Genomic DNA, 26,034 nt, shown 5'->3' on the forward strand with positions numbered 1-26,034 from the left:
CAGTATCCTGTCTTCTGTCAGTGGCCAATGCCAGGTGCCCCAGAGGGAATGAACAGAGCAGGCAATCATCAAGTGATCCATTCCCTGTTGCTCATTCCCAGCTTCTGGCAAACAGAGACTAGAGACACCATCCCTGCCCATCCTAGCTAATAGCCACTGATGGATCTATCCTCCATGAACTTATCTAGTTCTTTTTTGAACCCTGTTATAGCCTTGGCCTTCACAACATCCTCTGGCAAAGAGTTCCACAGGTTGACTTTGCATTGTGTGATAATAATATTTCCTTTTGTTTGTTTTAAATCTGCTGCCTATTAATTTAATTTAGTTCTTGTGTTATGAGAAGGAGTAAATAGCACTTTCTTATTTTCTTTCTCCACACCAGTCATGATTTTATAGACCTCTATCATATCCTCCCTTAGTTGCCTCTTTTCCAAGCTGAAAAGTCCCAGTCTCATTAATCTCTCCTCACACAGAAGCCGTTTCATACCCCTAATCATTTTTGTTGCCCTTTTCTGAGCCTTTTCCAAATCCAATATATCTTTTTTTGAGATGGGGCGTCCACATCTGCATGCAGTATTCAAGAAGTGGGTGTATCATGGATTTTTATAGAGTCAATATGATATTTTCTGTCTTATTATCTATCCCTTTCTTAATGACTCCCAATCTAGTCTGACCTTCTACATAACACAGGCCAAAGAGCTTCACTCAATAATTTCTGAACCAAGCCTATAATTTCTGTGTGAGTTGTTTTATATCCTTTAGAAAGACATCCATCCAGTCTTGACTTAAAGACTTCAAGTGATCGTGAATCCACCACATCTCTTAATAAGTTGCTCCAGTGGTTAATTACTGTCATTGTGAAAAATATTTGCTTTATTTCCAGTCTGAATTTGTCTAGCTTTAGCTTGCAGCCACTGGATCTCAAAAGAGCATTATCTGCTATGTTCAAGAGCCATCTACTATCAGAAATCCCTTGTCCGTATAGGTACTCGTGCCTTGTGATCAAGCTACCTTTTAATCTCCTCTTGGATAAACTAAATAGATCGAGCTTTTTCAGTCTGTCACTATAAGGCAGGTTTTCCAAATTATAACTCAATGTCATGGCTCTTTTCTGAATCTATTCCAGTTGTTTAACTTCCTTTTTGAAGTGTGGGCTCTGAAATCGGACACCTATTCCAGATGAGGGATTTCCATTTTGTCCTCTTCATTGGTCCCGTTCATCTGTTCCCATTCTTGACTTGTTACATATTATTCTGTGCTTTGGTTGTTGTTATATGCCTTATATCTTTACCGTCTTTTATATGTGGATGGCAAAGAGCTTTTATAAACATTAGTTAGTTAAACATCACCAGTGGAGCTGGGCAAGAAAGGGTTTTTCCCGTACCATAAGTGTTTTTGAGATTTCACATTTTTTCTCATCTCCAAATGGGACAAATGTCAAAAAATTTTGTAAATAAGCTGGGGGGAAAAATGAGATAGGGTCAATCCAAACATTTTGAAACATTCTATTTTGTTTTTGACCTTTTTTATTTTTTATCATTTTTTAAAAGTATATATTAACTAATATTTCAAAACAAAAGGTTGTTTCAAAGCAAAAAAAAATGAAACCCTTCATTTTGAAAATGTCAAAACATCCCGTTTCAGCAATTTTGGAACTCTTTTTGCTTCCAAAATTGTTTTTGACTTGGGAGGTTTGTCAGAAACCACCCTTTCCCACAAAGAGTTCTAGTTTTGACAAATGAGCATTTTCCAACAAAAAATGTTTTGTCAGAAAATTCCAAATCTGCTCTAGTGTCTATCCTTCTCTGAGGTAGTTAACAATAGTCATAGCACCAGTCAGTCAACAGAACCAGCATTGAAAGGCATTTCCCTGAAGTGCTATTTTGCCCGGTGTTGCAGCTGAGAGAAGCTGTGGCAGATAGCAGAGAGTTTGTTCATTTCTTTCTTCTGTATAATTGGAGACAATTCCTGGGGACAGACAAGCTTCCTGGGAACCAGATACTGGTGTGTAGGCTGGGATTTCTCAAAGAGGGTGTTTCCTGCATGCCATTTGTGACTGCCTCTGTCTGATGTATGTGTGTAAATTAAGCATATCTCCACATCATGGATCTTCCTCCAATGAGAAGCCAACCTGCAAGGCCCCAGAATTCTTCTGCCACTCAGCAGGGTGGCAAGATTGGTATAAGAAGCAGGAGACTAATTTCAGAAGACAGGGCAATAGTAGTTTTCTGAGATTATGATGTTTAATTTGTTATCTGCAGTATGAGAATTGTCACAGTCGTCTGGTTTTTAATATGGATGACTCAAGAGGCTGGGGACTGTTCCTTTTGAGTATTCAAACACTAATTAACAACTGAGGACACTTAGTGATATGAAAGTGTAACGTGGATGCCTTAGCTAGCCCTTAGGCTAGTGAATTAAAGAACAGAGTAGGCAAGAAGTCTTGCTTATCCAGCTTGAAAGGCAACAGTGAGGAAGGCAGCTACCACACAGGCTGTATTTAAATTGCTGATGGGCCCATGCCAAGAAATACTGATGGAGCGTTGACCCTGTTCTCCTCAAGAACACAGAGTAAAAAAGGGGTGAGGCATAGACTGAGAATGAATGTGCCAGTGAAGAAAAAGACTCCAGCTTGACCTCATCATGATAACAAGGCACTTAGCTACACCTTGCTCTTAGGCCTAACACTTGCTACGAGGCTGGATTAACATGGCAGCGGCAGAGCACCACTCTCCTTGTCACCGCATCCCGTTGCCCGGTACCTCATGGAGCCATTTACACCAGCGCTCCAGCTACCTCATGATCCTCCTTCAAATCCGTACCAAAAACTTGGCAACAGTGAGGCTGCTGGTGCACTGAGACCACCGCTGATCGTGCTGTACCTTATCATCTCACTGTTTCCTTGTTCTCTCTTCTCTGTATCAATCTGTTGTCTCTTGTCTGATACTTTGTAAGCCCGTTGGGGCAGGGACCGTCTCTTTGCTCTGTGTTTGTGGAGAACCTGGTCTGTAACTGGTGCTCCTAGCACAGTTGCCAACGTTCACGCGGTAAATAAGCACCCCGACTTTCACAATAAGCCAAAAATCAAGCTAATCCCATTTCAAAACAAGGCCAAAACAAGCCAGTCCCTAAGAACCCCAACACTCTATGTGACTCAATCCCCCCAGCGTGCAGTCTGGGACTGTGGTGGGCCTGCTGTGCACCCCTGACTCTCTCCACCCCTGACTCTCTCCCTCCCTTGCCCCTTCTGAGGCTTGCCAGGAACCGATCAAAAAAAAAGAATCAACAAGTTACAACAAGCAACAAGCTATAAGCCAAACAAGCTACAAGCCAAAAACTAGCCAGCGAGCCACTCACAAGCCAGTTAAGCCAAAAACAAGCTCAATTTCTGCGGGGTTTTTTTTCATGGGTTTGGCGTGTCTGGCTCCTAGGTGCTATTGTAATACATAATAAATAATAACATAACTGGATGTAACCAGGCCTAGCCTTAGGGAAAATGGCACTCTGGGCGAACTTGTATTTTGGTGCTCCTGGCCCCCGCTGCCTCCCGAGGCCACCCACCCATCCCCTCTGGCCCTTGTTGCCTCCCCCGTACTGTTGCCCTGAGCTCCCTTCTGCGGCCTCACACACACCCTAGGCCCACCCCGCTCCTTGCCTCTTGACCATGATGTAGGCAGTCACCCGTATCACCCACCCGTAAGGCCAGTCCTGGAGGTAAAGCACTGCCCAATCAGAATGGTTACATACCACCACTTGTGTGAATGTCTGCACACGGTGCAATGGCAAAGTTGGACCTGAAGGGCTTGTTCCTATTGAAGTCCATGGGAGCCTTTCCACTGACTTCAATAAGAATTAGATCAGGCCCTAAATAATAATTATTGTTATTATTATTTATTTGTATTACAATAGCATTTAGGAGTCCTAGTTATGGACCAGGGCCCCATTGTGCTAGGTGCTGTACAAATCGTATTCCATACCTTCAAGAGGATGATAAAAACCAAAGCAGGAAGTTATTCAGGGCCTCAGGAAGTGGTCGGAGGTGGTTCCTCTTCTTATTGTTAATTGGCATCACCTCGGAGCCCCAGTTCTGATGTTGCTGTTGTTATTTTATTGGTGCATGGTAGAGAATGTCCAAGAAAAGGCTGCAGAACAGCTTCATGTATAGTGACCTGTGTTTTGCCTGCTCCTCGTTTTCTGGAAACGTCTCTTTTGGGGCTTTGCAGCCATGTTGGTCCCAGGATATTAGACAGACAAGGTGGGCGAGGCCATATATTTTATTGGACGTGCTTCTGTTGATGAGAGAGACGTGCTTTGAAGCCACACAGGGCTCTTCTTCAGGTCTGGGAAAGGAACTCCCAGCATCACAGCAAAAGGCAAGGTGGAGCAGATTTTTTTGGCATAAGTAATATTGTAAGGGACTATGCAAGGTCGAGTGGCCCGTTAACACCTCAGCAGTCACAGGACAGAAAGAGGTGGTGAATGGGTTATAGAGTGTTGTAAAAAGCCATAAATCCATAAATCTCTCTCACCAACAGAAGTTCGTCCAATAAAAGAGATTACCTCCACCACCTTGTCTGTCTTTGGGGCTGTAATTTTCAGGTCTTGGTCTCAGCCAAAAGATGAATACCGGCATCCCATCTTTTCTGAATTATACAAGCTTGGCGGGGGAGTGGGGGTGGATGGAGGGGACCAAACCACCAACACTTTTCCCACTGTGAAAAACGATGGAAAATGATATAAATTTTTTCACACAGACTAACTCAGGAAGGGCTGAACTTTTAACCTTGGCGACTCACTAGTGCTCGTTTGGAGAATACCCAGGGCCATGAGGAATTGCTTGGCTGGTTCTGAATAACCACTCTTGAGCACGCTCAGTAGGGATCCACTAAGAGGTTTAGCAGAGCCTCAAAAGATCCCCCCCCTTCCTTTGTGACATCACAATGCCCATTCCCTCTGCCCATACCCAGGGCTTGCTGCTCTCAAGCCACCTGGGTGAGAATTTTTGTGCTCTAGGGTGACCAAATGTCCCAATTTTATAGGGACAGTCCCGATATTTGGGGCTTATATAGGTGCCTATTACCCCCCACCCTCTGTCCTGATTTTTCATACTTGCTGTTTGGTCAGCCTATTGTGCTCTTACGTGGCATTTACAGTCAGAGCCACGGTGAAGGTGCAGGAGTCGAACTGCACTGGGAGCAGCAGCTGCTGACGTTCTGGCTGTTGAATTCTGATGAAGGCAGAAAGCCCCAGTCATCGTTTTCTTGTGGGCAGTTCTCTGCCCTCAGTAGTTCCACCTATTCTTGGACTCAGGAAACATTCACCCTAGAGCAGAGAGCGTGCTTGAGGCCATGTTAAGGGCTGAAGGGGGCATGGGCTCAGATACACTGAGTGAATTTCATGCAGGAAAGGCATTCTGGCAGGGGAGGGAGTGGAACTCACCCTTCTCTTGGGAAGCTAGGATCTGGCCCCAAAGCGTATAAAAATGCATGTGTTCCCAGTGGGATTCAGATACTCCAAAGCTGATCCTGCAGCCAAGTCTAAACTTCATATTTATGAGTGTTTTAACAGGAGCGGGGGGAGGGAGGGGTCTCCAAGTTCACATTCTTAGAAAACCAAGAGAGAAGACAAGAACTTCTGAGTTAGAAAAACAAAGAGTCGTCTTGGGACAGGCCCAGCAAACACAGAGGTTTTTCCAAGAGTCCTGAGACTTGTTTGAGAATCTTTTATTTCCTTTTCCCCAGGATTCCCCAAGCTCTCACTTTAAAAAAAAAATGTTCTCCCTATTTCTAGCAGAGAAGAGAGCTTGATTGCAAGTTACCTTTTATCATAGAGGTATGTTGAAACCAGATGTCTTCTGGTCTTCTCCTCAGAAAAAGCAGTGGGTAAATGGGGAGGGAGATTGAAGAGTATGTTAGGACCTGCACAAAAGAAGCCATTTGCAGGTCACTGCCCAAAGTTTTATTGGTACTACAAAACCCAAGAGCTATGTGCCAGAGTCTTGAGTGTCACCTACTGGCACCTTATCCGTTATCTATTTATGTATATGCAGGCACAGAGCACTCTTGTAACAGGGTCTGGCAATGGTCTTCTCTCCAGATTTCCCCTTCATTAAAATATATGACTTCTGGTAACAGGCTCATAGCAGAAATCTCCAAGCTCTGTCTACTTATCTATGGGCTTTCTATTGCAACTGTTGTGGTAGTATGTAAGCATTTCTCAAGTAATTTACATGGCATGGTGTGCCGCTAGTGGACTTCATGGAGTCTTCCGTTCTTTTCTCACTCTAGGTTAAAGAAGGTTCTGCTTGGCTAAACATATATTCAGCCTAGTTCCCCGTCTACCAGCCTATACACACACTTTCTTCCATCCTGGTCTTTATTTATTGTTGTTTGTTCAATTATTTTTAAAAATTTGAATCGTTCCAGTTGTTATGGGAACGTTTTCTCAGACAGGAGGATCTGGCAAAAGGCCTTAATGCTGGTTAGGCTCTGGATTAGTCTGCCTTCCTCTGGGAGTTTCCTCCACAGCCAAACACACTCAGCTGAGAACACTTCATCTCTGCCTTCCACAAGCGTCACGCTGGGCTTTGCGAATGACCTTTTCCCGAGGAATGCGGCTGCCTGAGGGTGTCACGGATGAAGATGAGGCAGTCACTGATGTCGCTGAGTTGATGACTTTGCAGATTAGGTCCAAGGTCTTGCACTGGCACTGGAAGCAAGTTGGCAGCCCACAAGAGGAACTGTAAGCAGGGGTTATGGGCCTTCTCCCCCAGACAGTTGTAGGGGATCTCTGCAGAGAGATCACTGGTAGCAAGACCTTGATGTAGGGGAGGGCTTGATGCTGGTAAACCATCACTCTCCCAAGCCCGTAACACTGGAAGAGGCCAATGTGGCTGACTTTGACTACTCGGGTAGTAAGGATTTGGGGGATTAAACTGCTGGTCCTGGCACTGCTCTGGCTCAGCATTGTTTAGTTTCGGAAATAGGAGAGGATCACAACACAAGGCGGTAGAGCTGCCAATGAACTGCAAAACTGTGTGGCCAATTTGGCTGAACTGGATCTGGTGCTGTCTTGAAGCTGTGAGCTGATAAAAAAATCAGGATCTCCCAAGCCCCAGCACACAGGTAGCCAGAAAAGGCTATTTTTGCAGAAGGGGTTAAATTGTCTGTAGCCGATAGACAATTTAAGCCCTCCTGCCTCCCCCACACCCAACCTGAGAGCAACATATGGAATGGAAGTTGCTTTATATGGTATGGCAGCAAACAATCCAGTTGTCAAGGGTAGAGTTATTCAGTGTTCTGACAATTCACAGGGAGGAAATACACCCCTATGCAGAGAGCCAGAACAGGGCCTAGCCACCAACTGGATCACGTCAGCTTAAATAGAACAAGTGGTTCAGAGGCCTTTTGCCAGCCCTCTGCATAAGAGTGGATTCCCCATATGGTGCATTTCATAACCCACCCATTGCACTCTGCCACTGCTGCCAATCAGCTTTGAACTAAACACTCCCTGTCCCACTAGAGTTGGCTACAGCATCCCAGGATGTGGTTGCAAAGGATCAGACAGTCTTGTGCACACAGATTCTGTGATCAGATGCTGCGAGTTCTTCAAGCACCAATGCTTAAAAAACACCAGAGCTCGCACGATGGAAATCTGCAGGAGTTGTAATGGAACGCTAAACTGTATCATACTGTTCACCCACGATATGGCACTGTGTGTAAAATACCTTATTTAAATGAACCTCGTCCCTACCGGGCAGAGCATTAGAAGATCTTATGATGAACACATCCGGTGTGTATAAGCAGGCTCTGTGACCAGTCCGTATCTGGTGCAGGAACATGACGTGGTGTCAGGAGTAAACTAAGAACAGCAACAAAGGGTGCAGATAGAAAGAAAAAAGCAACAAAAGTTGCATGATCTCATCAACATGCCAATGCCTCCAGAGAACTTCAGCTTCCACAAACCTACAGAATGGACGAGCTGGAAGCAGTATTTTGCAAGATTTCACCTTGCTAACAAATGCCACAAAGAAACTGGAGATGTGCGGATACCTAATTTATGCTACGGGGAAGCAAGCAGAGTATAGTTTTAAATACCTTGACTTTACTGAAGACAGTCATAAAGATGACTATGAAAGGGTTCTGGCTTGACCCATACTTTATATCCTTCAGAAATGTGGTTTATGAAAGAACATGTTTTCACCAGAGAATTCAAGAACTGGGGGAAAGTGTTGAATGGCTTATAAGAGCTCTGCATACATTGGCTGAAAATTATGATTTGGGGGATGCAAAACATGAAAATATCAGAGACAGGCTGGCTACTGGGTTACCAGATAAAAAAATTTCACAGCAGCTACAGTTGAAGAGTGATTTAACCTTAGCCACACCTATGCAGATAGAAAGCATTCAGAGTTAGTCAAACAACAGAATAAAAGGCAGGATCAACATGAAAAACCTAAAGCTAGCTTAGAAGCTATAAACAGATACTTGAGTATTAAAAGTCATAATTGTAAAACCCCTAAGGAAGGAGAGAGAACTCCCAGGCAAGAGGGACAAAGTCCAGCGTACATGAACAAGGTGTGGATAAAGTCATATTCCAAGAGACTATGCATGTCCAACTAGAGGCGCACAGTGTAATAAATGCATGAACTATGGACATTTTGCAGCTGTTTGCCCCCAAAGCAATCAGGAAATTGACTCATATTACAGAAAAACAAGAGCCCTTGTTTCTGGGGTCTATCACCTGTGATGGCATAGATTCTGCATGACTCATTTATTTTGAATCATCCTTAAGGATTCCTGGGAACATCATGCATCACTTGTGTTCGTTCAGCCCCCGATGCAGATGGAATTTTTCTGAAGACCTTTGAGCGCTTGAAGCTCAAGGCTCTTTGGCGTCACCCGGTGTCATCTGAGCAGATGAAATACAAACCATCCAACAAGGATCTTATAATAATCTCTCGAGTGCATATTTACCTTGTATTAGTTCCATCCAATGACTTCCGTTCTTCTAGCCCTGTGACCTCTAGCAAGATGTAAACACTAGAAGATCTAAACTCAATTATCCTGAGTGTTCCCTGTTCTCAAGAGACAAATTATGTCTTTTATTTGGAGTCCCCGGTTTTTCTGCACAAACAACAGTCACCCTGAGGCCTTTCCACAGATTTCCAGGGTGGCCAATTCTCACAAGTCTAGTGATCCGAAGGTTTTTCTGGCTCATGACTCAGGCTGTTTCCTGAGAGTCTCAGCTTTCAGTTAAAAAGAACGTTTCTAATCCTCGTGGTTGTGAGAAGTTTAAAAATATGACCCTTCAAAGGCTCCAGAATCAGAATTCAAATAAAAGAACCTAATTTTTAAAAAAAATCTCATGATTTTTCAGTCAATCGCATCATTTTGGGGGGAAGAGACTGATATGATTTTTGATACTTTGGGATCGGCGATACTGGAGATGGCCTTGGCCATTACTACTGCTGTGTAACTAGGCACACAGTTGTGACTGTTCCATAGAGTGATTGTTATTGTATGTTATTTGTCTTCAGATACAGACCACAATGTGCTAGGCGCTGCCCATGCACACAGCAAGACACAATCTCTGCCCTCAGGGGCATACAATCTATGATTCTGGGGCCTGATTCTCTGCTGCCTGTTGTCATTTCCACCTGTGTAAAGTGCATGGCAAGTGAGTATAAAAGGCTACCGCTGGTGTGGTTGTTGATCCTGACTTTGTAGCATTCTGCACCCTCTTTGTACTAGTGTAAATGACCAGGCGCAAGCCAGTGCGGTAGCAGGCACTGTCTGTATTCTTTACGCATTTCAGCCTTAACACTGGTTAATTGTTGACACCGTTCACAGCAAGGCTGTTGCACTCCAGTGCATGTGGAAGCACAGGTGACGGGGGCACAACTCAGATTGCATGTTTTCCGTGGCCCACTGCACTGAGTTGGAGTAAATCCCAAGCCCCTTGCAGGCTGGTTCCATTACTCTCAAGAGCACAAATTAAACAATGGGTTTGTCTGGGAAGACGTGCTGTGATCCTCAGCATGCAAATGAGGCACTTAGCTGTACACTGTCTCCCTGTGCATGATTCCTGCTATTAAGTGTTTCATGTACCACACACTAGGTAAGAATATGTGAGGACTCCAGGCTTATAAACTAAACTGGCTTTTTATTAAGAGAACTACATACAGTGATTCTGCAACCACAGCTAACAGTCTAGCCATGTGCACACAGACTGACTTCCCAGTGCCTCCTCCAAACTATTCCCTCCTGCAACCTGGGCTCCTCCCTCCAAGTTGCATGCAAGTTGCTACATTAAGTAAAAGTAACATGACAGCTGCAGAGCAATGATCTCATTAAAGGCTTCATCCTACCCAGCACAGGTACAGGGTTGCGTGTATAAGCACAAAATAAGTAATGCTAAGAAGGTACAAGAGCACAAGGAAACCCAACTCTGCACTGAGTCCACTGCACTGCACCAAGGCCAATCACCTGCCTAATCTAGCCAAGATACTGATATTGATAAAGTTTATTACCCTAGTGTCCAAACTGCATAATTGCACTAGGTCTAAATACCAAGTAAGGTTACGCAATAGGCTTAGCCCTTGGTGCTGAGCCGCGGTCGGTCTCAAAGCCCTCAAATACCTACCCCCTTACTCACAAGAACACAGAGACCCTGCCTGAAACTTGGAAGGCGGAACAGAGGTTGGAGGAGGTGACAAGACATCACGTTGTGTGCACGTGGCTGGGAATGCTAACCTGCAGCTGAAGTAGCTGTGTAAATAGTAGCTTTCATAGAAGAGCCAGGTGAGTTTAACAAGAATAGCATCCTCTCATGTCATTCCCCAGCACATGGTACATGAAACAGGGTCGAAAAGAGATGTGGGGGAGACATGAGTCAAAACAGTCTTCACCCTTCCATTGAAGTGCTTGCCTATGCTGTCCCCTCTCAGATCTAACTCACTAAGTGGAGTGATCTTATGGCGGTTACAAGAGTTGCAGATAAAAAGCAGTATCCGTCTGGCTATGTACATAGCATCAGTATATGCAAAGAGTGCTGTCTAGTAGCAAGTAAGAGTAACAGCACGTGTTTCAGTGGTTTGAGCATTGGCCTGCTAAACCCAGGGTTGTGAGCTCAGTCCTTGAGGGGGCCATTTAGAGATTGGTCCTGCTTTGAGCAGGGGGTTGGACTAGATGAGCTCCTGAGGTCCCTTCCAACCCTAATAATCTATGATTCATAAGTTTGTCTATAAAGTTGTTGTTGTTCTGCATTGCAAACAGCTTCCTGTGTGCAGCTGTGGCTGGTGGCCATGCAGCAGGTCTCTCTTGAAAGCTCTCTGTTTGTAAAGGGTTTGCAGATCTGACTGGATGGAAGGTGCTGTCCAAATATGAGACCTGGAAGTTCTACATACTGGAGAAAAGGGACACTAAACCAGGTGCTAATGGGCGCTTTAACCTACGGGGGAAAAGACATAACAAGAACCAATGGCTGGAAGTTAAAGTCAGACAAGAAATGTCACAATTTTTTACCAGTCAGGGTGATTAACCAAAGGAACAAACTGTCAAGGGAAGTGATGGATTCTCCATCTCTTGATGTCTTCAGATCAAGACTGGCTGTCTTTCTGGAAGACATGCGTTAGCCAAACGCAAGTTTTTGGGCTCAAGTTAGAGGTAACTGTGTGAAATTCTGTGTCTTGTGTTATACCAGAGGTCAGGTGAGATGAGCTAGTGATCCCATCTGGCCTTGCAGTCTGTGTTCTGGGAACAGTTAATTCACCATTACAGTCAGAACGGCTCTAACGATTTGGAGAGGCTTTGCGAATCACTGAAATTCAGGTATGACTACATAGCAAAAAAAAAACCCCACAGTAGCAAATTTGAGCCCGAGGCAACTGACTCAAGCTTGCAGGTTATGTCCTGCAGGGCTAAAAATAGCAGTGTAGCCATTCAAGCTTGGAGCCCGAGGTCTGAAACCCAGCAGGAGTGGGGAGGAGGGAGTGTCTCAGAGCCGGGGCTCCAGCCTGAGTCCTAACGTCTGCGCTGCTATTTTTAGCCCTGCAGCCCGAGCCCAGTGAGCCTGCGACAACTGAGCTGAGACTCAGCGCCACAAGGTTTGGTTTGGTTTTTTGTTTTTTTGGCTGTGTAGCTGTACCCTGAGTGACACACGCGTACAAATCAGAACAAGGCCCAGCAATCGCACAATTGCTTTTGACAGCTAGCGTTTCATTTTAAGTGTTCCTGACAGTTCCTCATGCTGGCCCCGTCAATGCACGGTTTCAAATGTAACCAATTCTTTTTAATGTGCGCCCTCACCGCCGCCCTCTGCGAGCCCATCGGAAGATGGGGAGAAAGGCTGTCACGACTCTGTGTGTGAATGGTGAAGCTTGCAGATTAATGGCATGTGTAATAGAGGGAGGGGATGGGTGTGTAGTCACACCGCAGGGTGGGAAACCAAGAAATGTTGGTTCTATTCCTGGCGCTTATACAGACCTAGGGCCATATCCATCACTGAAGTCACTCCCATGGAGTCAATGGCATTACAGCAGTGGGGCAGGTTGGCCCTTCCTCTGTTGCCTTGGTTGAGGCATTCATCTTCTCTGTGGATTAGACTTTCCATTGCTAACATCAGGGCAATGATACGTCCCACGGCACAGGGGTGTAATGAAGCTTAATGTGTTATGCCAGCATCGTGCTTTGAGATCCCCAGCTGGCATGTGCTGTGGAAGTGCCTGGTATTATTAGTGCAGTAACTTTTTGGGCCCCTTCTGCTGTGGCTTGCAGATCTTTGTCCCCGTATAAGAGCTCTGGTGCACATTGGTCTTCGGCTTGCACCGTCCGTTGCCCTGGGAAGTGATGTATCACTAGGTGGCGCTATTCCATCACTACGGCCTTTTCTACCCAAAAGGAATTTGACACCCTGTTTGGTCCCCCTAATATGTCACACACAGAGACAAATGCTTCCAGTAGTGCACAAGCCATCACAACACTGGGTTCAGAGGAAGGCTAACCACTGAGTTGTCCTCCACTGGGCCAATGCCCACCAGCACCATGCCAGTGTGGAAGGAGACCTTGGTGGAGCAGCCCCGACAGGGAGAATGATTCTCCCACTACCCTCCGTAGTGCATCGGTCACAGCTTCAGAGGCCCATCTGGTCTACTTTCCGCAGTCCATTGCATAGGGGTCCAGTTTGCTGGAAGCCCCTGAGCTTTACAGATAGCCCTGCCCATAACAGTGAGCAAGGACTCTAGAGATCTGTGGCTACTGTTCTGGGCTGACGCCGGGTTAAAGAACAGGCTCACCCATGAGCTGGGTGAAGTGTAAAGGAATGGAAGACAGGGAACAGTCCTGCTCTGTTGGAGGAGCGAATAGTGCCCCTGAGCACATGCACATCTGTAATGCTGGCCAGCTGAGGATCTCAGCAGGCTTTGCACAGGGCTGCAAAGAGGATTCACGGGGCCTGGGGCAAAGCAATTTTGGGGGCCTCTTCCATAAAAAAAAGTTGCAATACTATAGAATAGTATCTTCTCATGGGGGCCTGGGGCAAATTGCCCCACTTGCCCCCCCCCCGGGCAGCCCTGGCTTTACAAGCATTCATCAGTTTAGCCACAGCTCCTACCTGTGAGGCAGGTATGTCTTCTTAGTCCCATTTTTGGATGAGGAAACGGAGGTGCAGAGCCATTGGAGGCCCAGTCCTGCAAGATACTGAGTGCCTCCTGGGAGGGCGTTGAGCACCTTCAATTCCCACTGAAATCACTAGACGGACAATTATCTGGTGATTTTCTGCTGTGGACGGAGAGCTAAACTAAACTGCTCTACCCCTGTTATCTGCGCCTTGCAGCAGATTTGAACCCAGCTCTTTCGCTGTCAGGAGCTGCAGTGGAGAAGTGGGGGCAGCCAGTGGAAGACATTCTGGCTGAGGACCTGGGGACAAACCCCTCCTTGTACCATGCCAGGAGTCAGGCCTTGTAATGTTCATGCAGCACAGACGTGGCCTCTTTTCTGTAAGGTGTCATCTGGAAACAACACACCTGCTAAGCTGCCCGGAAATCATATGACAACGAAGGGCTTTCCAGTGACCCAGCTGCAATCGGAGCCCCTAGAGCCACAGCATATTCTAAATCTGCAGATCCCAAAGCAACACCTTCAGGGATAAAGTGGGCTAGCGATTAGGGGCCAGGTCAGAGGATCAGGAGACTGGAGTTCTGTTCTGGCTTCTACCACTGGCTTGCTGTGTGACTGTAAGCAATTCATTTGAACTTTCCCTGTGAAAAGGAGCTAGAGACACCTCCTTACCATGCCGGAGTGCTTTGAGATCCCCAGATCAAAACTGGCCAGTGCTGCTGCTGATGGCAATCTACAAGCAGGGCTCACTCGGGACTCTGGACTTATAGTCACTGGGAAAGAGTTACATACTCCATGCTTTCGCTCCTCACCACAGCACTGAATTCAGGGAATGTGCCTCTAGCAGATGCCATGGTGTTTGGGGTTTTGGTGGCATGATGGAAGCCGTTGGTTATTGTTAGATTGTTTATGGGGCTGAACTGCATCTGGGACATTTACAATCTTTGAGGAATTCCAGGGCTGGGCCACTTGAGATCCTAGCAGCGGCTCTCATCGCTGTAAACATGCTGTCAGCGGCAGCTTCCCATGTTCCTCTCTGCCCTAGACGAGGCAACTCCCTACTGCCATCCCGACAGTGGAGTGACCTCCACAACCACCCCAGTATACGCGGCCATCCCATTGGCCCCTACCAATCCCACCACTCTCACAGAGGCTGGGCGGAAGTGTTTTTTAGGGGCTGGAGCAGCAGGTCGGTCAGGGTCTCCCAGCAGGCAGGCGGGAGAGTGTCGGGAATCTTGACCCACCCACACCTCCAGAAACCCTCACTGATTCCCCGCCCTTGCGCCCAATTCTTGACTTGAATGTCAAGGCGGTGCGATGCAGGTCGGTCTGGAGCTCACATCCGGTGGGGACCAGCAGGACAAGGTGAGGCAGGTGGCTAGGGAGTGAGAGGCACAGCCAGGCCTCCTTGGGTTTGGGGGATTAGTAGGGCTAAGGAAGTGAGAGCAGGGGCATAGCCCTGCGTGGGCCATGCCTCATGGGGGCGGATCTGGGCAGGGCTAACACTGGGGCTGGAGACAGGGTCAGCAGCACCCGGTGCCGGCAGGACGGGGGCACATCCAGGCTGACAGATACTGAGCTTGGGTCAGGAGAGGTGGGCGGAGCTCGAGCCCCTGGGGGCCCCCATCTGCCCCATGGATGCGCCCCACAACCTGTGTGCCCCAGGTGCCTACTGAGCGGTAAGAGGGAGAGAGGGGAGGCAGGCCCCCATCCCTTCTGTCCCCCTCCCCAGGGCCTCCCATCTTTCCTGCCCCACCCCTCGCCCCCCATCAGAACCCACCCACCTGAAAGCCAGGGCCCACCCAGTTTTCCTGTCCTAGCTATGCCACTGAGCGAGAACCCCCTTGTTCTGTTGTGGGGAGGGTGTGGGGGAGATCAGAAGGTAAGGGAGTCCCTTTAAAGTCCCTCCAGACCATTATCTCACTTTTCTGCTGGCAGGGTCACATAGACTGGTACTGGGTCAGAGTGCTGTCCTCCTGGGACAAAGCCCCTTTGCAGTGGCGAAGTGTCAGTATCCCCATTGGGGAAACTGAGGCACAGAGAGAGCGGTCAGGTCCTCAGCCCTGCCTGTCTAGATTCTGTGCCCATGGTTGTGTTAGCTGAGCATCTCGATACCATGGTGAAGGGTGTGGGCTGGATGGACAGACAGAGCTGATTTGCCCAAGGTCACACAGTGACTTAGTGGCAAGAGGCTGGGGTTCCCTCTCTGATGTCTTTAGTATCTCTGGGTTTGAGGCTAACACCCATTTCTGAACAGTAGTCGTCACGTGCCTGCGCCTGGAGACACTGTGGCATTTCTCTTCCACGGTTCTTCAGGGCGTGCTGTAACCAGTGTCCTTGTGAAAGGACCAGCCCCCCCGCACCAACTGCGTCAGGAAGGAAGCTGCTCAGAGATTCTGGCTGCATCCAGGGAGCTGAGGCCAGAATTCGACTGGAGTCAGTCCATTTTCATTTGTGCATTTGTCATTTTCACTGAAAACCGTGACTGGCAACTCACAAAACAATCCAATGGTAGCACCTTAAACTGATTCACTGCCTGGGGGGAGGAGCAAAAGCGATGGGATGGAGGCAGCATAGAAAGGGTCAGGGCTGGTCAGTGAGTGGATGGGAGACCTCCATGCATGTCTACATGGTGAGTCAGTGGGTGACGCTCTGCCCATACAGGGATGGGAAACTGTGTTTATAACTAACTGAACTTCCCACGAGACATCCTGTGAGACAGCCAAGGGGTACCCCAGTTGGGAATGGCCGCATGAGGTGTCCACAAAACCCCATGATAAACAGAAGGTGAGGGTGTTCACCCGTGAGCCAGAAGGAAAGCTGCAGGTGAGAAGGAAAACTGGCCTCCTGGATGCTCTGTGAACATAATTCAGCCAGGCCTCTATGATGTAGGAAAACATCAGTACCCTGATGGAGAACTGAGGGGGAAAGTGACTTACCCGAGGTCACAAAGTCAGCCAAAGTGACAGCCAGGACTGGAGCCCCTGGTTCATATTTCTACCTTTAACCCATGAGACTGCACATCTCCCACCCACGCAACTTCATTTCTCTAGAGCAGATTTGTCCCATTGCCGTCCTATGTACCACACAGCACCATGCCCGAGGCCTCAACCTGGGAGAGGAGGAGGGGCTGGGGTCAGCTGTCACTTTTGAGGGAAAGGTTGCTGCCGACGTAGGTTTTAAAGCCATTGCACGTTCAGAGTCTGCACCCACATAGTCTCAGACTCCCCAAGGCACATACTCAGGACGGGCCACACACACAAAAATGTGTTTTCTCCCCCTCTCCTGACCCCAAAACACTTCCACAGCTATTGCTCCAAATTCACCTGCAGGCCGAATCCAAACGTAGCCCAAAGGTGAATGGCTTGGACAGTTAGGAGCACATAAACAAGAGGGTTTAATGGAAACGGTTCTGCGGTTTTATTTATGGCAGGTACTACTGGAGCATAGGATAATGATACATAATTATAATGTTCTTACTCATCCTGCTGTTCTTACTCATGCAAAACTCCAAATGAAGGACTGTACAAGGGTTGCAAGATTTGGAGCAAAAACTTCAAAAATGCCTAAATGCCGTAGGCAGTTAAGGGTCAAAATTTTAAAGGTAACTATTGATTTCAGGTTTCGGAGTGATTTCAGTGACAGTTAGTTGTCCTTTAACTGCTTAGGTGCCTAAATCTCACTGAAAATTGCTCGGATTTTGGCTTTTAAGTGCTTAAATCAGTTTTGAAAAGGAGACTATGGCTCCTAAGTCACTTAAGTGCTTTTGGAAATTTTATCCTGGGTTCTTAGTGTGTTCAATATTCAGTGTTCTCACACCATGCTTGAATAGCATCTGCAGTGTAACTATTATATAACGTAGACCCAATCCTGAAAGCCCTCCTTCTCCATGTGGCTATGTGGGTGAGAAGGTAGAGAGAACTAGTTCTTTCTTACTAATGATTTTTCTGCCTTATCTAAGACTCAGCATTATTCCTCACTACCAGACTGATGAATGCTTAAATGTATATAAAGTTACTAGCCAAGGACATAAAATATGAGCTGCATAATCACACTGCAAGCGATGGGATGAATTATGGATGCACTCAATATGTGTCTCTTTGGGGCATGCATATTTGCATACTAATAGCGATGCTAATGAGCCCCTAGGTTTGGTACGTACACAAAATTCAGCTGGGAGAAAAACAACCAGTGTTAAACTTCAGTGAACTCTCCCACTGCTTTTAAAATGCATGGCTTTTCCGACACTGCAGGAACAAGGGATAAGCTACAGTAGCCACACTACACCAATAAGTGCTGGTGCATGGAGCCTCCAGTCCCACCCTAGACGGCTTCCACTCCTTGCACTCCACTGAAACCGTTCTTAACAATGACCTCTTCCTAGCCTAAGCTCAGAACCAATACTCCATCCTCCTCCTCCTTCACCTGCCAGCCCCCTTCACCACCATGGAACATCTTCTTCTTCTTGAGACCTTGTCTTCCCTGGGCTTCAGTGACTGTGCTCTCCGCCTACCTCGAATCGCGCCATCCGCCAGCCCTTCAAAGGATCCTCTTTATTCCCCCTCCAGCTTCCTGTGAGGGTTCCCTGGGGCTCTGCCCTTGGTCCCCTTCTCTTCTCCCTCAACACCTCATCTCTGGGTAATCTCATCCGCACGCACACATACAGCTACCACGATTGATAGATCTACCTCACTACTCCAGACCTGTCTCCTCCTGTCCAAACTACAATCTCGGCCTGTCTTTCTGACATCTCCTAGCCACCAGCTCAAGCTCAACATGACTAAAACAGAGCTCTTAATCTTCTCCCTAAGCCCTTACGACTACCTCTGTTCTCAGTCACTGTGGAGAACACCACAATCCTCCCTCTCACTCAGGACTCTAACCTGGGCATGATCTTCAACTCAGGCCACGCTCTAGGACCTCACATCCAAGCATCTTGCAGAGTCTGTCTGTGTAATGTGTCTAATAGGGCTGCTGAGCCCCAATTAAAGTATGTGGGAGGCAGGGGTGAAAGTAGAAATAGGGACTTACTGGTACGGGGCTGGGTTGAGGCCAGCTTTGGCCCCCAGGAGGGACGGGGCCTCGAGCAGAAGGGGCAGGGATGGGGGGGTCAGAGCCAGCCCCAGCCCGCCCTGTATCGGTAAGTGCCCTCCCCTCCCCCGCCAGGGTAGCAGCAGAGCCGGGGGCTCCGGCAGCAGTTTAAAGGACCCAGGGCTCAGCCGCTGCTACCGCCCCAGGCCCTTTAAGCTGCTGCCGGAGCCCCCGGCTGCCGCTGCTACCCCAGGGCTCCGGCAGCAGGGCTCTGGTGGCTATTTAAAGGGCCAGGGCCGTAGAGGCAGCGGGAACCCCGGGCCCTTTAAATAGCCCCTGGAGCCCTGCCACTACTCCAGGGCTCCAGCAGCAGGGCTCTGGTGGCAATTTAAACCCTTTAAATTGCCACCGGGGGAAGCCGGGCCACCCCGGGACAGTGCACCAGCTCTTGCCAGTACACCATACCGGGGGGTACCGGCTTACTTTCACCTCTGGTGGGAGGAAAACCAGATTTCTCCTCTTCCCCTCTCAGGTACCCCAACACCACTACCAGCCTGTTCCCAGGCCCATGAGTCCCTACCCCCACCCCTTCCAAATCTGAGTGAGTATCATTGCAACCCGGCGTGCCACATTGCAATGCCACTCAGACTGAGTAGGGGTGGGTGCAGGGGCTCATGGGTCAGGAGGTTCGTGAGGGAGCAGGGGGTGGCTGGGACAGATCAGAGTGAGTGGCTGCTTGGCCAAATTTGAGTGAGTGGTGTTGCAACCAGGCACATGGGGTCACAGTGCCACTCAGTTTTGGCCTGAGCAAAAGGTAGTAGTTGGACCATGGTCCAGGTGGTGTCCCCGGCTCTGCGACCTATGTCTATGATACGGCCTTTCCTATCCATCTGCACAGCTAAAACTTCCTTCCGGGCTCCCATCATCTCACGTCTCTATCGCTGCAACATCCTTCTCTCTGGCCTTGACAAACGCAGTCTTGCCCCACTCTCATCCATTCAGAAAACAGCTGCAAAGATGATTTTCCCAGCCTGTCGCTTCCACCAGGGCACCTCTCTCTTTTCGTGCCTCCGCTGGTGCCCCCTTCTGGTCATATCCACGGTAAGCTGGTTTTCTTCACTTTCAAGGCCCTTCACAATCAGCTCACGTTGTCGACTTCCGGCTCCGATTGGCCCGTGATGCCAGCCTACAGCACCCACTTGTTACATTTTCAAACAAGCGCCTTCTGGCTTTCTCCGAGGCTGCCCCCTCATCCTTGGAGGGCACGCCCCAGAAACACCCACAAAGCCGCTTCATTGTGCTCTTTTCCATTCCTCCTTAAAACACTCCTTTGCCAGGATACCTACAAAAACACGCGACAACAATTAGGCCATTGGCATGCCAAGACCACCGCCTGTTGTGCTCACCAGCATTGTCTCTGTTTCCTTGTACTCCCCCATCAGTCAGCATCCAGCTGATGCTTCTTGTCTTATATTTAGATTGTACGCTCTTTTGGTGTTTGTACAGCCCCTAGCACAGTGGGGTGCTGGGCGTGACTAGGGCTCCTATGTGCCACAGTATCACTAATAATTGTACCAGGGTAAAACCTGGCCACTTAATCATAGCTCAAGTGGTTTTGGTGCTGCACATCTCTATTGACAATAGTGTTGCTTGTTTCGAAGAGCAACAAAAGCCTAAACGTTCAGAGTTCACTGCTGTAAATCGCCACTTGGCCCCGATTCAGCACAGGGTTTTGGTCTCAGTTGAAAGCCTCACTATTCAGGCTATTGCTTGAGCACATGATTAACTTTAACCACATGCTTAAGTCCCACCGAGGGCAACGGAACTTAAAAACATGCTTAAATTTAAACACATGGCTTGAGTGCGTTCCTGAATGGGGTCTTATGCACATACTTTAAGTCCAGCCTTCCCTGTCACAGCACTTAAACATGTGCCTAATTCCCCTGGGCTTCAACAGGATGTAAGCACATGCTTATAATTTCAGCATGCACTTAAGTTCTGTGCAGAATAGAGATGGATTTAAGCACATGCTTAAAGTTAGGCATGTGCTTAAGTTCTTTGCTGAATTAGGGCCCTGGGTTTTACAGAGCATATTTTCATCTATCAAACTATTTTGGAAGCTCCTCACTGAGCCATAGAAGGTTTTCTCCGTAACACTGAATTTCTGGATCTCTGTGGCTTCATGCCAGATTCTCAACACCCTTTCAACTGTTTTGACACCAGGGCTATGTGTGCAGATAAAATAATAATGATACCCAGAGCTAATGATATTTACTAAAATACAAATTAACGCTCAGTCACACAGTGTCGTGATTTGTCATCCAGAGCTAAAATTAAAAGAAATTAAGGCTGAGTCAGAAAGTTATTTCAGGCTTTTCTGTGTAATAATGAGCAGCAGACTCTGCGGGTGCAACAGTGACACCTGCTGGCTATGACGTGTCATAGCCAGCTGGCCTTTTGTGTCAAGAAAAACATTAGAAACCAAAGGTGCAAAGCATAAAGCAGTTATCTGTTTGCATTCCTTTGCAGTGATGCTGGAATAATGTTTAATTTAATCATGATACATTAATTATTATATGTTAAATTCATTAATATTAAATTCCTGGTTGATTCAATAACTTTAATTTAGAGAGGGATTGTCACGTGTGCCTACCTGAATTGGGATTGAAAGTCACTGGGACTCATGTTCCTAAATCCCTTTAGCACTTGTGACAACCCCGTCCTTAAGTTTCTTGCTAATTGCACTGTATTTTTTTTATTTTTGCTTGTGTGTTTCTTCTACAGTTAATAAAGCAAACAGCAAGCAAAAATATAACTGGGAAGATTTGAGAGGTTATATTTTGTTTGAAGTTTCTTTTAAAAAGCTCAAGAGTGAATAACAGTCAGCACTTAAGTTGCAATTTTATATCTGCAGATCTCCAAACACTTTGCAAAGAAAGATCCGTACCATTTTGCCCCTTTTACAGATGGGGAAACAGAGACACAGAAAGGTGAACTGAGTTGCACAAGGACAGTGCCAGAGCTGAGAATCGAAGGCAGGACCAGTGCCTTATCAACTGCTTCCAGGTCCAAAAAACACTCCAATAAGTTGAATTAATATCCAGTTCAAAAGACAATAGTGGTGCTATGAAGATGGACGCATAGAATCACAGCTGCTGTTGCAGGGAATTACATCTCTCTGAATTATGCTGGCCCTTAGACTGCACCCCTGGCCTGTAATACCACCACTCACCCTCTCTCAGAGTTTGTGCTGTGCGAGGCTGCTGCTGCCATGTGCTGAATCGGCATATCTTCTTGTCCTGCCCACTCCTGAGCCAGCGCCTGGGCTGAACCCCCTATCTGGTCCCTGCGGTGGTAGGGAAGTTGTGGCTATTCTGTGCCACTGCATTCTTCTCTTGGTGGACTCTCCATTCAAGGGCCACCATACAGGTTATACCTGGGTCGAAGCCAGTGTAAATCCCTGCCAAGAGCTGGCCTATGATATCTATAAAAGCAGCCATTTGTTAAAATGGGCAAAGAAGACATAATTAGAGAATAACTTTGTGCCCCAATTCCTTTTCCTATCCCAGAAGGGGACACACACATCCAAGGTATGAATTAGCAGTAAAACTGTGTTCCCAGAGCTCACGCTATTCACTTTTTTGGTTAAGTCCCAGCTTCTGGAGTCATGTGATTATGTGAGAATCTCAGTTTTCATTTAAAATAAAAAGTACGTTTCTAGCCCTCCAAGTTGGGGAGAGAAGTTTGAAAAAGGGAACCCTACAGGCCCCAGTGCCAGACTGTAAATGAAAAGAATGCCAAATTCCAAATTTATTTATTTATTTAAATCTCCTGATTTTGTGGCCCTGATTCATGATTTTTGAAATTTGGGGGTTGGGAATTACTTAACCATACAGCCAACTCCATGCAAAAGCAGTGATGTCACAGTGTGGTGCATGCTGAGCTGCCACAACAGAATGGGGAGCCAGCAGCCTGTGATGGGGAGTGGAGAGAGAAGGTAACTTTTGGTTGTGCAGGATGCAACATAGCCTGATTAATGGTACCATTTGGCACCTGCCTATCACCGAAAATGCCTCTCTGTGGACTTTTTAAACCGGACTCTTTGGGTATTTCCCTATTCAGCTCAACAGGGTGGTTTCAAAGTTCTATAGAAAAGATTTCATTCTCTGTTAAATCATATAAGTTTTAGAATAACTTTGCAAGGAGATCTTGAATATCAGTCCCTGATAAACCTCCTAGCTGGTAGGGCTGCCTCTTCCTTTTCAGTCCATTCTTTGTTTTACAGAAATGATATGCATTTTGAAGACACATCTATTTTTGTTATGTATCCCTGGCCACATGCCATAGCTCCTGGAGTTCGTGGTGGGGTTCTGCTGCTCCCAACAGAAGGACAAAATTATTACCCCAATACACCATCTACTGTAAGTCTCTCCTGGGAGTTAAAAAGAGTCTTAGCATATGTGCATGCTTTGGCTATGTCCAGCTAAACTAGACACTTAGTTACATCTTTCTTTAGGTTTCTTGAGTAGTAATAAATAGTTTGAACTAGTTAGGGTGACCAGATGTTCCGATTTTATAGGGACAGTCCCAATATTTGGGGCTTTGTCTTATATAGGTGCCTATTACCCCCCACCCCCGTCCCGATTTTTCACACTTGCTAGCTGGTCACCCTAGCAGTAGTAAAGCACTATTCAGCTCAGGATCCCAAAGCTCTTTAGAAACACTATTGAACTAAGCCTCATCAAACCCCTGTGAGGTAGGTTTACATCACTATCCAGCTGGTTCTTCTGATGCCCAAACGGCTTCACGAGTCAGTAGCAGATCTACGGCTATAATAAGCCAGGAGTCCCCCGCTCCCCACCACACCTCCCCCACTTCCGTGCCATATATACACAGTTATAGTTCACAACACTTTTTTTCCATTCTCTCTAGCTAGAATCCAAGCTGCAAGGACCTTGAGTATTGTATAAACTGGCCACATGCCTCCGCTCTCCAAACAGGAGCGGAGCGGCAGCTCGGGACAGAGCGCTCCATAAAAGTCAGCGAGATCCTGTGCATGCACCGTGGGTACAGATTAAAGTCTTCCCTCAGAATTTGTTAGCGTTTCATCTGCCTTGAAACGGGAACTGCCTTCATGTTGATAACTGACTGCACTCGGTGGCTTCCCCAAGCACCCCTCAGTCTCGCTTGTTCAATTGCTCTCTTCTATAGTTTGCAAGCCTGCTGCAATGTTTGTCAGTGACTGACATCAGCTGTCCCTTGGGGACGAGTTCTTTGTCTGGCACTAGCATTGGGAGAACCATCAGTGTCACACACAGCTGCGCTGTCTATCTGTCTGGGTTCATATACCACCCTCACTGCTGCAGCAGCCTGCTGCCGCAGTACTCACTCTGAGCCCTGGCTCCCTGTTCTCATTGAGCACAAGAGCTCGGCAGTTAACGTGGTTAACCTGCACATCAGGAGCCAGGGCCAAATGAGTGATATCCTCTAAGATGTGCAGATAAAGACTCTGCACTGGGGAACTGGATGGCTCAGGGGATTGGTAGATCGGCCCTAGGAGAGTTGTGGCAGCCCGTGCCGGCGTTGGGCAAAAAGCAGTTGTCCAGTAGCCCGCTCGGCCTGGGTTGAAGGGCTCAGCTTGCTTCCAAGTAAATGTGTCTCTTATAGAAACCTTCATCATAACCCAATCGCCCCACTGTCTGGGAGTCTCCAGCTGTGCCGGGTTTTGGAGGCTCTTTCCTGTGAGGGCATCAAGGAAGTGAGTGGTCTGATGTGCTGCAACATCTGTTCCATTTAGAAGACTTGGATTCCAGGCCTGTCAACCAGATACTTTCCTGAAACACCTAGTTTACTCAAAGATGGTATCACAGGGGCCAGATCCTCCGCTGGTACAAATGGGCATGGCTGCATTGACTTCACTGGCACTGTGCTGATTTGCACCAGATGAGAAGCAGGCTTTGTACCTTTACAGGTAAGAAAGGAAACGTTGCCTTGTGGTCTGGAGTGTGGCTTCTAAGCCCGTCTCTCTGTGAATGGTGGGAAATGGTTTAGGACCAAGTACTGTCCCCAGAGCCCAGCCCAAGCCGCCAGGATGGGCACTGGGCAGGCATGTGGGGGGATGGGAAGAGAGATATTTCCCCGACGCTGAGCTCTTTCAGCAGCGCTGCTCTGGTGAAGCTGTTTCATCCCTGATGTTGCCCCACTGTGCGGTGGATGCTGCACGGTCTGACTGCACTGTTACGAGCACCTAGGGGCCAGGCCTGCCAGCTGCTCAACCTGGGGCATCGAAACAGCCAGTCAGACCCTCAACTCTTGGTCTATGGTGCATGCCGATTTTATGCAGGGCGACAATCAGTTTCGCCCTTCCTTGCAGAGCTTGATATTCTGACCTGCAGCTCAAGTTCCCCAATGGCCTTCCTCTAACCTTGTTTGTCCCCATTTCCTCCAAGGTTCCTTCTTTCCTTCCCTGAAGCCCTCCGACATGGTCTTCAAGATCATCTTCTGGCTGGGGTACTTCAATAGCTGCGTGAACCCCATCATCTACCCCTGCTCCAGCAAAGAGTTCAAGAGAGCTTTCATCAGGCTGCTCAAGTGTCAGTGCCGCCGGCGCCGGCGGCCCATCTGGAGGGTGTACGACAACCACTGGCGCGCCGCCTCCATGAGCAGCTCGGGGCGGGATTCCGACATGGACATGGGGCCCAGAATCGCCACCCTCAACAGCTCTTTCATATTGAACTCCACCCCTCAGGAAAGAACCCCTAAGAGGCGAACGCTAAGCTTCAAAGGGTGGAAAATGGTCACCGCTTTCCAAAAACCATCCTCCACCCAACTGAAAGAAAAGATGAACAGCCTCTCCAACAAAATAAGGGGCTCCAGCAAAGGGGGCATGACCGCAGCTTATAAGATGGAGGTGGAGTCCGTTTCCATAGGGATCCCTAACGACTTCATGGAGGCTATTGACTACCAAATGTACGATTTACCAGACTGCTGCGGGCTCAGAGAAACAGATATTTAAAGCCCCAGGACAATGATTTGTTTGTTTTTAAATGTGCATTACGTGTGGGTAGAGGGGACGAAAACAGGATGCAATCGATATGTCTGTCAGGCAGGCTGGAAAAAGCGATCGGGTGTCAAATGAGACACCGGCAGGTTTTGTGATCACCGCCCACTAAGGTTACAGGAATTAGGGTTTAGTATAAGGGCAATACTAATGCTCTAATGGAATGCCAGCATCTTATCCGCTGTATTGCCAGGTGAAGGAAGCAGGGGGACTGCGGGGTTTTAGGGAAATGATCTGTTTCGTCTGCTGGGGTGATGGTGTTTCATAGCTGCTGTGCAATTCAGGGGAAACAAGAATGCATCCTCCGCAATTATAAAAACACGGAAA

The 26,034-nt window shown here is 47.6% G+C and overlaps 1 protein-coding gene across 1 annotated transcript in view; it reads left to right on the forward strand.

Annotated features, from left to right (window-relative positions):
* Positions 1 to 25,662, forward strand: part of ADRA1D (adrenoceptor alpha 1D) — a 71,518-nt gene extending 45,856 nt beyond the window's left edge. The window contains exon 3 of the mRNA XM_039541461.1: positions 25,097 to 25,662. Coding sequence (XP_039397395.1) covers positions 25,097 to 25,662 — 566 coding nt within the window. The remainder of the gene's footprint in view (positions 1 to 25,096) is intronic.
* Positions 25,663 to 26,034: the final 372 nt, after the last annotated feature.

This window comes from Mauremys reevesii, linkage group 5 (genome assembly GCF_016161935.1).
Source record: "Mauremys reevesii isolate NIE-2019 linkage group 5, ASM1616193v1, whole genome shotgun sequence".
Taxonomy (NCBI): Eukaryota; Metazoa; Chordata; order Testudines; family Geoemydidae; genus Mauremys; species Mauremys reevesii.